We start from the raw sequence: 12373 nt of genomic DNA on the forward strand, positions 1-12373 counted from the left end.
GTTGATATGTCGTCTTTCGTCAGAGCCAGAGCTGACGCTTTTCTTTTGAAAACTCCGACAGGAAGTGTTTTTTTGTTTTCTGGTAGAGGAGTTCAGGTCATCCGGGCGGTCGACATTTTGTTAGCTTCTTAGCAAAATAAACTATCGAGGTTAGTCTCGGGGCAACTTGGTTGTCCTCAAAGTTGCTCTCAGTCGCCTGACAGTTGAACTTTGTAATCATGTGGTATGAAATTCTGCCCGGCTTCGCCATCATGACCGTGTGTATGATCATTCCCGGCGTCGCCACCGCACAGATCCACAAGTTCACCAACGGAGGAAAGGTGAGAAGGATGCTGCCTGCTAATGTGGCTCTGACCGTGCTAACAACCGGAGTGTAAATGCTGCAAGTCTGTTTTTGTACTTTGAACTGCTTTATTAAAGACTCATGTGTTCTCTGTAGGAGAAGAGAATCGCTCGGGTTCCGTGGCACTGGTATCTGATGGAGAGAGATAGGCGAGTGTCGGGATCAGGACAGTACTATGAATCCAAGGTGAGAGTCCGTGTGTCAAAACCTTTCGCAAAGATGTGTATATTTTCATATGTGTTTTAAAAATACATATTTTCCCTCTAGCCAGCTCTGTGTCGACTGTCTCCCATTCATCTATGACATTAGTTGTTTTATTAAAAATATACAACAACAGAACAGACGAACCACACAGATGTGCTAATTTTCTAAAGACACATGCACAGGTGCTGGTACGTCAGCACAATAGATAAATCGACTGGCACTCGTGAGACTTGCTTTTGACAAATAATAACACCTCTTCTGCACAGCTGACACATACTGATTACGGATTTAAATAAAATTAAAATAAAGTGGTATGAATCCTATAGACCGCTTTATCAGAGTTAAACTTAATACTGTGTTGAACTGGATCACTTGGTTCAGAAATTCTATCAATTCTCATAGAAGACCACTTCTTTGTAAGAAAGTTCTCTCTAAAAGTGGGAATGGCAACTAATGTTTTCATCAGGGTAATGTTAGCGCACCACTCTTACTTGTGTAAAACAATCCACGCAAAACCAGAAAAGTATAATGACTGATATTGCAAATAAAGCACCTACTCCTGAACAATGAGATTACAACCTGTCATTTTTAGTTAGATCACTGAAAATCGATGCTAAAATCCAAAACGGTACAGAAGGCAGGCAAAAAGTAAACAAACATGGAGATTCTTGAATGGATTATTGTATTATGAAAGTATTAAAAATGTCCTGTTAATGACATGTTTTTAACTATACAATCACATGTAAACTGACAAGAAAACATGCTTAAACAAACTTAATTACCATACCACAGCATAACCTTGTAATCAAAGGCCCTGCACACCCATACAGGTGTTAAATATTTGACTGATGAGACCTCCACTCAGGTTGCAGGTGGACAGAGCTACACTAGAAATCACTTTGAAGTCACCAAGATTCATATTCTAGTACAAATGTTTAGGTATAATTTGTTCCCCCTTCTCAGGCTCTACACTGTAGTTCTGATTAATCTTTTTTTCTTTCTCAACAGGGACTTGAGAACATCCACTGATGACCAGGAACATGAAGACCCTGATGAGAAAAAAGTTCTTTGTTGTACATTAAAGGATTATATTTAACATTCAGCTGTTCATTTTTTCGGTCTTTTAAAGCGGTTGTTCCTGTTATCAATTAAACTGTTCCATACTGGAAATCTTTTGAGGCTTGGGTCATATGTTGAAGCTAAAAAACAACTGACAAGAGAGTGGGGTTCTAACTAAACTAATGCTTTACACCTGTTGTCGATCTTATACTTTACATCTGATAATCCAGTGTTGTACTAGAGGAATATATCAATGTCTGTTGTGAGACTCAACGTTGGTTATCATACATCCTAAATGTCTCTTCCTGGTCTTGAAAGCTGCAGTCAACTTTTGAAAGTCTAATCGTATTGTTCTGATTGAAATAAATAATTTATTATTGAAACTAATAATTGATAACTCTAAAAATGACAAATTAATCAATGATGAAAATAATAATTTTATTACAATCCTCTCAGTTACAAGAGCCAACCCTGTTGATATACGGCCATGTCCAAAATATCACACTATTAACAGTTAAAAACAGGATCCTCCAAGGAGTTGAAAGAAATCGGAGAGGTCATTAAATGATTAACAGACTAGGAAAGCAGAAAAAAACATATATGCTACACAAAAATATATCAAGATTTTCAGACATTTCCCTCTTAGGACATCCAGAAATTAAGCTAAAATTAAACAAAATGACACTTTAAGGAGTTCCAAAGTTGGGAACGTTCATTTAAAAGAAAACCACAAGATGACTTCATAGTGAAAATTTATTTGCCATTCTATTGGGGATGATATGCAAAAATTTACAAAAGAAAATTATAGTTGAACAGCTGTAATGAAAGACTAGTTCCAGTAGGTAAATAGGATGGAGACAAATAATACAACTAAATACTTCTCAGAGTCTCACTTCTACACATTTCTTTACAGTTAAAATCCTCCCTCCACACTGTACATTCCCCTTACGCCTCCTCCTAAAATAGACACCTGTAGTCACAGGACAAAGAGTAAAGGTGTCTGATAAAAGGTCATCTGAGAGCAAACTGTGGAAACGTGATGTTCACTTCTCCTCCTTGCCTTTGGTTTTCCTGTACACCATTTCCCTGAAGCTCGACAGGATCTTGCTCTCTCTCTTCCTCCTCTCCTCCTGGTTGAAAGACGCCAGAGCTCTCTTTTCATCTGCGCTGTAGATCTGGTTCTCCTTTCTCAGACGCACAGCCTCCATACGACGGTGTCTGCAGGGTTACGTGTGGGAATTGGTCAGTATTACATGAAGAATAGATGGATGGTTCTTTGGTCTGGTTTACATTAATTTTAACTGTGCCACAACTTCAAACGTACTATCTGAAGTTACTGGACCATTCAAAATAACTGCTAAAATATATTTATGTTCTTGGAGGCAAAATGTAAGTAAGTTCTCAGATTTCTTCACTGAGATTTGAAATGAATAAACATTTGTGAGGAGAGGCATCATGCTGATACCTGAAATACTGAATTGCTGCTGCACAAACCGTATCATGAGCAAGGTGACAGTTTTTAGTCCGACCTCTAAGCTTCACGTACCTGCTGCCGCTCATCACATAGCCAGACTTCTCAAAGTTTGCGATCTCGTCGCTGGTGAGACCGATCTCTCCTCTTCTCGGGATACGTTTTCCTGCTTTCACGTACTCTGCCATCGCAGCACCTTCACCTGGCAACAGCGCATGACCAAAACTAGAGGAAGAGAAAAATGCACATGGTGAACAAGCTGAATGCTTTTACTTAATGAATCAGAAATGTCAAAAAAAGAAAAAAAAAAGTAAAATCAAAAGCCATAATTAGTCAGGCTGCGGGATATTATATGTCCTATATGAAACAAATGTTTGAGAGTGTAGTCTCTGTGTGTATGAGATGTAAATACAGATTCTAAACTTAAACATATTGTTTGCTTTTTCTTGGCAGAGTGAAGATCAGTTCATACAGCTGCTTTTAATGTTAAGAAGCTGACTTCTAACAATTATTTGCATTATCAATAAATCTCCTGATTATTTGGTCTATAAAATGTCAGACAGTGATAAGCGCCCATCACAAGTTCCTAGAGCCCAAATGACATCTTCAAACTGTTTTGTCCAAAACCCAAAGACGTTCAGTTTACTATCACAGAAGGCTGAGAAAAGAAAACCAGCCGAAATATACATTTCAAAAGCTGGAACCAGTAAAAATGACTTCAATCATTAGAGAACTGTTGCCACTTAATTTAGTGTCAATCCTCTAATTGATTAATCAACCAATCTTTTCAGCTCAACCATTATCATGTCACCAAAAATGTATTTTGTTTTCCACTGTAACAAGTAAAGCTGAAACGAATAGTTGTTCGAAGGAAACTGGCCACAGAGTTTTGAACTATTTGTTGAACAGAACAAGACATCTGAAAGCGTCAGCAGGAAAACTATTTTCTGATCTTTTATAGACAAACCCATTAATTGCTTGATCGAGTAAATAATTGGAAGATTAATCAGGAATGAAAATAACTTACCTGTAGCCCAATATACAAATATAGAGGCTAGACCTACGGTCACTGACATATCTCGAGCTGACTTTCGAGCGTTATGAATCTTGGCTGTTTTTCTAACAGTGCTGTGTTTTTGTTGTGAACACTCTAATCACAGTGGCGTAAACTGCAAGAAGAGGAGTGGATGTCAAACAGACTCACTCCAAAGGCCTGTCGTCCTGGGACATGTGGGTGAGTGGAGCTTCAGGGCCGACCATGTGCTCGTCCATGCAGGTTTTCTCCACCCACATCACCCCATTGGGATCTTCCTCTTCCTCCTCCTCCTCCTCAGACTCCTCGCTGCTGGACTCACTGGACTCCTTACGACTCTTCTTCGCCTTCTTCTTCTTGGACTTCTTGGACCTGTTAGGAAACATGTGATGCTTGGTTAAATCACCTCCTCCCCCTCTGTTTGAGTGAAGCACGTAGTTGCATTCACACTTACTTTTTGCTCTTCTTTTTCTTTTTCTTCTTCTTTATTTCTTCTTCTGGAAGATAAAAATGTGACAGCTCAGCTTATAAATCTGATGAAACCGACTGTATTGAGCTTTAATAAATGAATGTAACTATGACTGTCTCACCATCTGACTCTGATTCCAGCTCACTGTCCTCGGAGTGCTTTTTGTTCTTTCTCTTCTTGGATTTCTTCTTCTTCTTCTTTTTCTTCTTCTTCTCTTCTGTTAATGACAGACAGGATTCCTTGTAAATTCAATCGATACACCATGTCACTTCTATTTATTAATGTTCACACACTTCACAGGCAGTACCTTCTGAGCTTGACTCTGAACTGCTGTTTTTCTCATCTTCTTCAACTGGTGTGAATTCATCAGAGCTAGTAGAAACAAAATAAGAAAAATGTGACATACAGAGGGATGATCATCAGTAAGTCTCATACTCCTCCAAAAACAATATCATACACTGAACATGTTGTTATAATGGAGAGATTATTCACTTACTCTGGTTCTTTCACTCTTGGTGAATATCCCCACACTTCAGGACAACCCAACTCACCGATCCTCTCCCTCTCTTGAAGGCGCCTGTAACATACAGACAGACAGATATAGTTATCTATCAAAACAATCTTTAAGGCAACATATCAATATCAATTCCTATATTCATTTAAAACCTAAATAATGTATCTTTTTATGGATCAGCAGTAGGGAAGTTCAGCAATTTAACATTGGCAATGTCAGACAACATCCATATTGATATTGTGATACTGATTTCAACCATACTGCCAAGTCCTAGATGGCAATTTAAGATCTGGTTTATTACACAATGTTTTAACATATCCCTTTAGGTTAAGGGGTAAATCATTGTATCATCACTGGGATTACAACTGCTACTGACTGTTTGAAAAACATTAATTTTTACCTGGCAAGGTAAATTGACCCTTTAATCGATAAAATAATATTTTGCTTTACCTGGCGATAAAGGCTTCTTGTCTCTGCCTCTGAGCGTCGTCCCGCTGCTGTTCGTAGTAGTATTCATCTCTAAAGCTGCCGTGTTTTCCTGGAGCGTCCCGCTGCTCGGACCAGTGGTTGTGACTGCTGTTGTTGTTGGAGGTGTTGTTGTGACGCTCCCTGGACCGGGACCGGGACCGGGACCGACTGCGACGAGGGCTTCCTATACGTATCCGTCTGATGTTTCTCGCCTCTCGGAATCGACGCTCCCGCTCCTCGCGTTCCCTCTCCCTGTTCCGCGGCTTCGGGAGTTTGGGCCCAAAGCTGTCCGGGGACAGGCTCCGTTCGAGGCTGTCGCTGCGATTGCGGCTGCGGGAGCGAGAGCGAGTCCGGGGTCTCCGAGCCCGAGGACTCCGAGGCCCGCCGCCGCCGTCAGAGCTCGACCTATCCGACAGAGGCATACCGACCGACTGCTTTAGATTTAAACGCCACAAACAAAAGTTTAAAAACTGTATTTAGAGGAAGGCATGTAGAAAAAAATTCACAAACTGCGATCCAGTGTTTTCCCTTTTCTTATGTACGCAAGCAAAACAAGCGTCCGTCCCCTAATAGAAACCGGGTCTTCATAACCATGCAATACACATAGTTCCGCTTCTACTGTGTTATAAAATATTTTAGTTTATCAGTAATGAAATAAATAGATACAAACAAAAATGGGTATAATCACATACTTAAAAGATTTCCTTATTATTTTATCTTATTTTAACCCTAAAGAAAATACCATTTACTTATTTATATCATGACGTTACAAATGCAACCTCGTGTCAGATGAGCATAATAAATCTACTTTTTATGTTTCGTTTAACTTTATTCTTTAACTACCGACTTTCACCTATAATTACATTGAATGTTAGTTGTGTATTTTATGTGCTTTAATGTGCTGTGAGCATGTATTTTCTCAGATTTTTAAAAATTTGTTCCTATGTCTGTAAAATACTTTTGTAAACTTTTTTTTTGCTTTGCTTGTTGAACTTTCTGTGGGACAGGCGGTGACTGTATTTACATGGGTGGTGTGAACCTTTCGGAGCATATTTGGTTCAGCACTTCATTCCTGCAACCTGAAACCAGGAAAGCATGAAACAGGTCCGAGATAACACAACAAATGTTTTGAGAAAATGAAACTATGTGATCCAACTATCAGTAGAGAGGAAGATAGTTTCCGATTAACTTCATGCAGACTTCAGCGGCAACAATTTGTCTTCAACGGGACAGATTTGGAGAAGAAGGCGTGAACCTGACCGGATAAACACAGGAAATCTATTATGTGATGTTTGAGATAGTAGGAGTCTCTACGCTTTTATTTTGAAGGTGAACCGGTAGTTATCTAAAAAGAACACAATTTTCTACTGAAATAATATTCGGACAGTTTTTCATTGTTGTCTTTTTTTCTAGCGTGAAGCCAAACTGTTGTTTATTTTATCATTATATCATTACAATGCTGTATGGTTTGAATTTTGTGTGCGTTAAAGCCACACTACGGCGACTCCTTGTGGCTGATCGGTTAGCGGGGAGCAGCAGGGGGATCCTGTCTGCCGTTAGCCATTGTTTGTAGCCTGACAAGTTACTATCTGCAGGAGTTGGTGGCTGCTCTGCTTAGTCTTGGCTGAAAACATCAAGGTTGCAGGTAAACAGGATTCATTTTAAACCCACAAGCTCGGAAATAATTATGCATCCATTGTGGTGCTGTGTGTGTAGCTAACAGGATGCTAGGCCGCGCTGTGCCCTTTCATTAAAGAGGAAGAGTGAAGGAGCTAGCGTTACCTTTTGTTAGCTGGCTAACGACTGCGTTTAAACACACCAATAACAATAATAACAGGCTCCTCAAAGTAGATAACCCCCCCTAAAGGTAAACAAACGCACTTCTCCGCTTTTGCGACGTCACGCGTGTCTAACATTTGAGCTAGTTACTACAAGTTTGGCAAACTAACGTTTAGCTAATATCAGCTAACGTAACGTTATTGTTTTTGTTTCCTGATTTACAAAACTATCATTAGTTACATCTGTTCACATTCGTGCCCTCGTCATTCCTGTTTGCATCAACATCTCATAAAACTTGGAATCATTTATTTTAGTAATAATGAATTTGTAATTATCCCTAAACAACAGTTAGGTTAAGCCAACAAAACTGCCCTGTATTAAATCACGTCTTGATTAAACCTTTTTGAGGTCTTTCTATTATTGTGTCCACCCTAGGCTAAATTGTAGAAACAAATATCAGAATAATGCAATATAATGCAAGAGCACCACAAATTGCAGCCTCCATCTACATCTGCATCAACAGCCTACATCTGTGAAGTTATTTCAGCACAAGCTAAATATTAATAATCTATTGTTATCTACATTATTGGGTGTTCATAATAAACTAACAGCTGACTGTATGTGGACTCATAAGCTATAAGAAAATGCAGCATAAGAAAGTTCACAGTCAACTAGTTTGTCCAGCAGAGGACAATGGTGTGTTTATTTAAGCCACAAATATCAACATTGGGCTCAGAAATCTAATTTATTAAACATATTTCTCAGCACCTCACACTACAGCCTAAATAACCTTGAACTTGAATCAAAAAACCTCTAAGAAAATTTCCATAATACAAACAAGCAACCTTCATGCATGTAGGGCTTGCTGCTGTGTTAGACGGCCATAGTTTTAGCTAGTTAATCAATGAAAATTGAGTGTATATGTGCAAAAGAGAACTAGGACAGAGGTGTTTGCGATTAAACTTCCTTCAGGAAACTTCCCTGATTGTTACATTTTCGACAGCTGATTGAGTTTTTATTGGCAAGACAGTTTAGAACTGGAAAAGCCAGATGTGGGAATGGCCAACTTTTAGCCAAGTCTTTAACTGAATGTTTTGTTGATCTACTAATGTAATTAACAGACTTTTGTTGTGCATTTATTAGTGTGATTCTGATTTGTTCTCTTTGATTTTTTTCTCTCTACAGACATGCCAAGTCTAAAGCTGATTTCTGCGACCGACACACAGTATTCAGCAGCTGTGCTGAAGTCAATGAATGAGCAGAGAAATCATGGATTATTTTGTGATGTCACCATCATCATACAGGACAAAAAATTCAGAGCTCACAAAACAATCCTGTCTGCCTCGAGTACATATTTCCACCAGCTCTTCAGTGTAGCTGGACAAGTGATCGAGTTAAACTTCATCAGAGCAGAAATCTTTGAGGAGATTCTCAATTACATGTACAGCTCCAAGATTGTCCGTGTGCGCTCCGACATGCTTGAGGAGCTCATAAATGCTGGACAGATACTGGGAGTGAAGTTCATTGCAAACTTGGGGTCACCATTATCACAAGTTAAGGGTCTTCCTGGTTTGTCTAAAGAGGCTGAAAGCAAAAGTGACGCATCCACAGAGATGATGCCGATCATCACGGAGTCCTTCTCAATATCTGCAGAGGAATTCAATCAGACGAGCAGACCTGCAGATAATGACGAGGACTCGGACAGTGATGTTATGTTTGTCTCACAAACAGATGCTCAAACCAGAGCAGCCAATCAGAAAACCAACTCTGGTGAGATCATTGATGTGGATGTAACTGATTCAGAAAAAAATGTAGCATCAAAGCAAAATGAAGAATCAAATCATGCAGTTCCAAAACACAAAGAAAAAGCCACAGCCACCGTGAAAACACAAGCCGCAAAGACTCCCAGTATCAGTTGTCATAACCCCAGTTTGCCAGACAGCAGCCCTCTGCGCAGTCCAGACTCCAGCTCCAATAACTCGTCTTCCCCTGCCAGAGTTTCCTCAGGAAGTGCTCCCACAACACCAGCCAGGTCAAGCAGTTTCACCCCTGAACCTTCGAGTGCCTCTCAGTCCTCTGAAAACAGTGATATAATGGGAGTCCACAAGAAACAAGTCTCTACTTCATCTCAGCAGGGGAATTTCAAATTAAGGCTCTTAGATGTTTCTGAAAGTCCAGCTAATCAGGCTAACATTCCCAAATCAGCAATAGCAGCAAAAAAGACAGTGACACTCAATACAGCCACAGAGATTGATTCCATTTCATCAGGCTGTAAAGTTTATGCCAATATTGGAGAAAATACTTATGACATTGTCCCAGTGAAGGAAGATCCAGGTGAGGGAGGCTCTAAAGCCAATAAAGGGAAGAGATCGTTAATGGCAACACCTTTGAAACCCTTTGATAAAACTTCCCCCCCACCAAAGGCTGGCCCAAACAAGAAGAGGACCAAAACTGAGCTTGAGGATCACTACGAGTTGATCATGGATGGGAAGACTTTCTACGTGTGCATCGTCTGCAAGCGCCCCTACGTGTGTCTGACGAGCCTCCGCCGTCACTTCAACACGCACTCGTGGGAAAAGAAGTACCCTTGTCGCTACTGTAACAAAGTCTTTGCCCTGGCCGAGTACAGAACTAAACACGAAATTCACCACACAGGAGAGAGGAGGTACCAGTGCTTGTTGTGCAATGACATGTTCATAAACTACCAGTTACTGTCCACCCATTGCAAGCAAGTCCACAACCAGGATCCCAGCGGGAGGAAAGAGAAAGACGACGCAGACAACAACTTATACCGCCTGCTGCCGTGTAAAACGGTGCAGATGAAGCCGTACTCATGGGCGAATGAGGGGCCGGGGGTCCCTGTCATCTCTGAGGATGGCAGCTTGCATCACATAACCACCGATGGCGAAGACGTCTCCTCTTCCACCCAGAGCAGGATGTTGAACTGGGACGACATCTTCATTGAACCCGACGCACACCTGACGCCCGACGCCCAACCCCAACCCCAACCCCAACCCCCACCCCAACCAAGGTCAACCATAAGCACTCCTCCACAAGGCGCCACAGAGTTTGACTTTGTTATACCAGAGACCTACTGAGCAACACTCGCTGCTCCATTACCTGTGCCTTTTAGGTGCCCCCGCCCTTTTTTCCTCTTTGGTTCCATGTCATCAATGTTCTTCTGTAAGTTTCAATAATGGTGTCAGCGTGAGGTCCCGTCACAGTCTTTCCATTTAACGAAGATTAGTGCTGTAATATTGTACTAAATGTGATGAAGCAGATCCACAGTTAATCAATGGTGGACTCTGAATTGTGAGTCCGTCAGAGTCAGCTGAAGATTGCACCAAAACAGGAAAGAGATGCTTGAATTTGTCTGTCGTGCCAGCTTCAACTAAATTGAAAAGGAGATGAAGCAAATAGTTGCAGTTGATGGAAGTGTAATGTGACTACCTTTTATTACTCTGCTTTTGTATTAGCTTTGAACTTTGGTATCATTGGAATAAATGATAATCAGATTAGCCACTAAACAGAGAGGTGGTTCACATGCAAGAATCAAAAACTGACCCAGAAAAATAGGAGGTCCTTAATGCAGAACTCAGTAGCTGTAATAAAAAGGCAAAAAAGGTAATGAACATTTAAATCTTCGCAGTATGAGACAAGTTATAGCTGTCGGAGGCTCAGACCAATGTTGATGCCTAATGTCTTTTTGGTGTTCAGCTACAAATTCTGTATCAGCCAGGAAATCTCAGCTGAAGGATCTGAAGCACAAAGCACTGAAATGAAACATTTAAATAGTGCTCTGACTTGTTTCAGCAATGATTTTTAACATTTAGGTCATGTTTCCGAAATCAGTTTATGACGTTAAGCAGCCCACTGAGCCCCATTTAATAAAATAGAAACGGGGTTACCTACTTAAGAGTGTGAAACCTCAGTTGACGATTATGTAAGCAGGTGACCTTTTTTTCTGGTCAGGATACATTAATGCATTTCTGATTTGTATAAAATACATGATGTCTGCCACAATGGAGTAAAACAAGGTTGTTCAAATGCATCATTAGCTGATGCATCAATCATGACTCGGCCTTTAACAGACACAAGGGTTTGCTGGAAGGATCGTTCCTGGTCTCCATTTGAGACCTAATTCTGTACAAGAGAATATGATCTGAAATATATTTTTTTTATTATGTTATTGTTGGCGATCCCACATGTGGGTATTGTGGCAGGGATGATACAATGCTTATTTAATTTTTTCAGTGGTTGGTAAACAATTATGGTTTCCTTTTTGTCCATTAAACACCTTATGTTTTATTTTGATGCACCTTCACATTTTTGTTTATCATGATTTCCATGTTGTTGTTTTTTTTATATGAAATGTTATTTTAATGCCAAAATCTGCTGGCTTCATACTGTAGGCTAGAGATTTTGCATACAAATGTGATGATAGGATTGACATAAACTGAGGATTATTTCAGTCCAAACAAATAGCACTTAGTGTTCGATCATGGAGAAGTTTTGTTTTGTAACATTTTTGTTTTTTCTTTCTTTTTTCCTTTGTGTCAGAAGGTAGTGATTGGTCAGTATGAGTAAAAAAGTAGTGCTAACGTGGGAATCAATTCTACTTCTTGTCATTCAGTAAAATCATGCCGATTTTCTTTTTTAATAAACAGATTAACATTGGTGTGTGATGTACAGTATATATTTGTTTTAACTTCTCTCTTTTTTAACTCAGATGTATTTATTAGGTTTATAGCATAGACAAAATGAAATAGATATTAAATACTCGGGTCTGTTGGTATTTACCAAAATGTCCCTTTTCTGTGAGTTAGCAATGAGGATTGTGACGGTCAATAAATTATTTTACTATTTTAACATAACTGTCTTGCAACGTGAGCCTATAAACATCTGCTATTTTATTTACTGTGTTTTGTCATTGCAGTGTTGTACTACCTCAAAATTAGGGCCACAAAACACTGATTAGCAATCACTTTGTCTCCCACAATGAAAGTGTTTTTAGTTTGTTTTTGTGGTTAAAA

The 12373-nt window shown here is 39.8% G+C and overlaps 3 protein-coding genes across 4 annotated transcripts; 2 read left to right on the forward strand and 1 right to left on the reverse strand.

The window, feature by feature from the left end:
* Nucleotides 1-71: 71 nt before the first annotated feature.
* Nucleotides 72-1649, forward strand: ndufa1 (NADH:ubiquinone oxidoreductase subunit A1). The gene is made up of 3 exons (XM_022760273.1): nt 72-320; nt 440-529; nt 1556-1649. The coding sequence occupies exons 1-3, from the start codon at nt 219-221 to the stop codon at nt 1574-1576; spliced, it is 213 nt and encodes a 70-aa protein (XP_022615994.1). The 5' UTR covers nt 72-218; the 3' UTR covers nt 1577-1649.
* A 374-nt stretch (nt 1650-2023) lies between these two features.
* nkap (NFKB activating protein) lies at nt 2024-6132 on the reverse strand. The gene is made up of 8 exons (XM_022760191.1): nt 5544-6132; nt 5076-5156; nt 4887-4951; nt 4701-4796; nt 4565-4607; nt 4282-4482; nt 3153-3302; nt 2024-2824 (listed from the first exon to the last, which is right to left on the reverse strand). The coding sequence occupies exons 1-8, from the start codon at nt 5981-5983 to the stop codon at nt 2650-2652; spliced, it is 1251 nt and encodes a 416-aa protein (XP_022615912.1). The 5' UTR covers nt 5984-6132; the 3' UTR covers nt 2024-2649.
* A 715-nt stretch (nt 6133-6847) lies between these two features.
* On the forward strand, nt 6848-12017 carry zbtb33 (zinc finger and BTB domain containing 33). 2 transcript variants are annotated; one of them, XM_022760241.1, is made up of 2 exons: nt 6848-6890; nt 8526-12017. In XM_022760241.1, exon 2 carries the CDS (start codon nt 8528-8530, stop codon nt 10436-10438), a length of 1911 nt encoding a protein of 636 aa, XP_022615962.1. In that variant the 5' UTR covers nt 6848-6890; nt 8526-8527; the 3' UTR covers nt 10439-12017. The 2 variants fall into 2 exon arrangements, with proteins under 2 accessions (XP_022615962.1, XP_022615961.1); XM_022760240.1 differs by lacking the exon at nt 6848-6890 and adding an exon at nt 6945-7206.
* The last annotated feature ends 356 nt before the right edge of the window (nt 12018-12373 follow it).

This window comes from Seriola dumerili, unplaced genomic scaffold (genome assembly GCF_002260705.1).
Source record: "Seriola dumerili isolate Sdu_G_001 unplaced genomic scaffold, Sdu_1.0 BDQW01000331.1, whole genome shotgun sequence".
Lineage (NCBI taxonomy): Eukaryota > Metazoa > Chordata > Actinopteri > Carangiformes > Carangidae > Seriola > Seriola dumerili.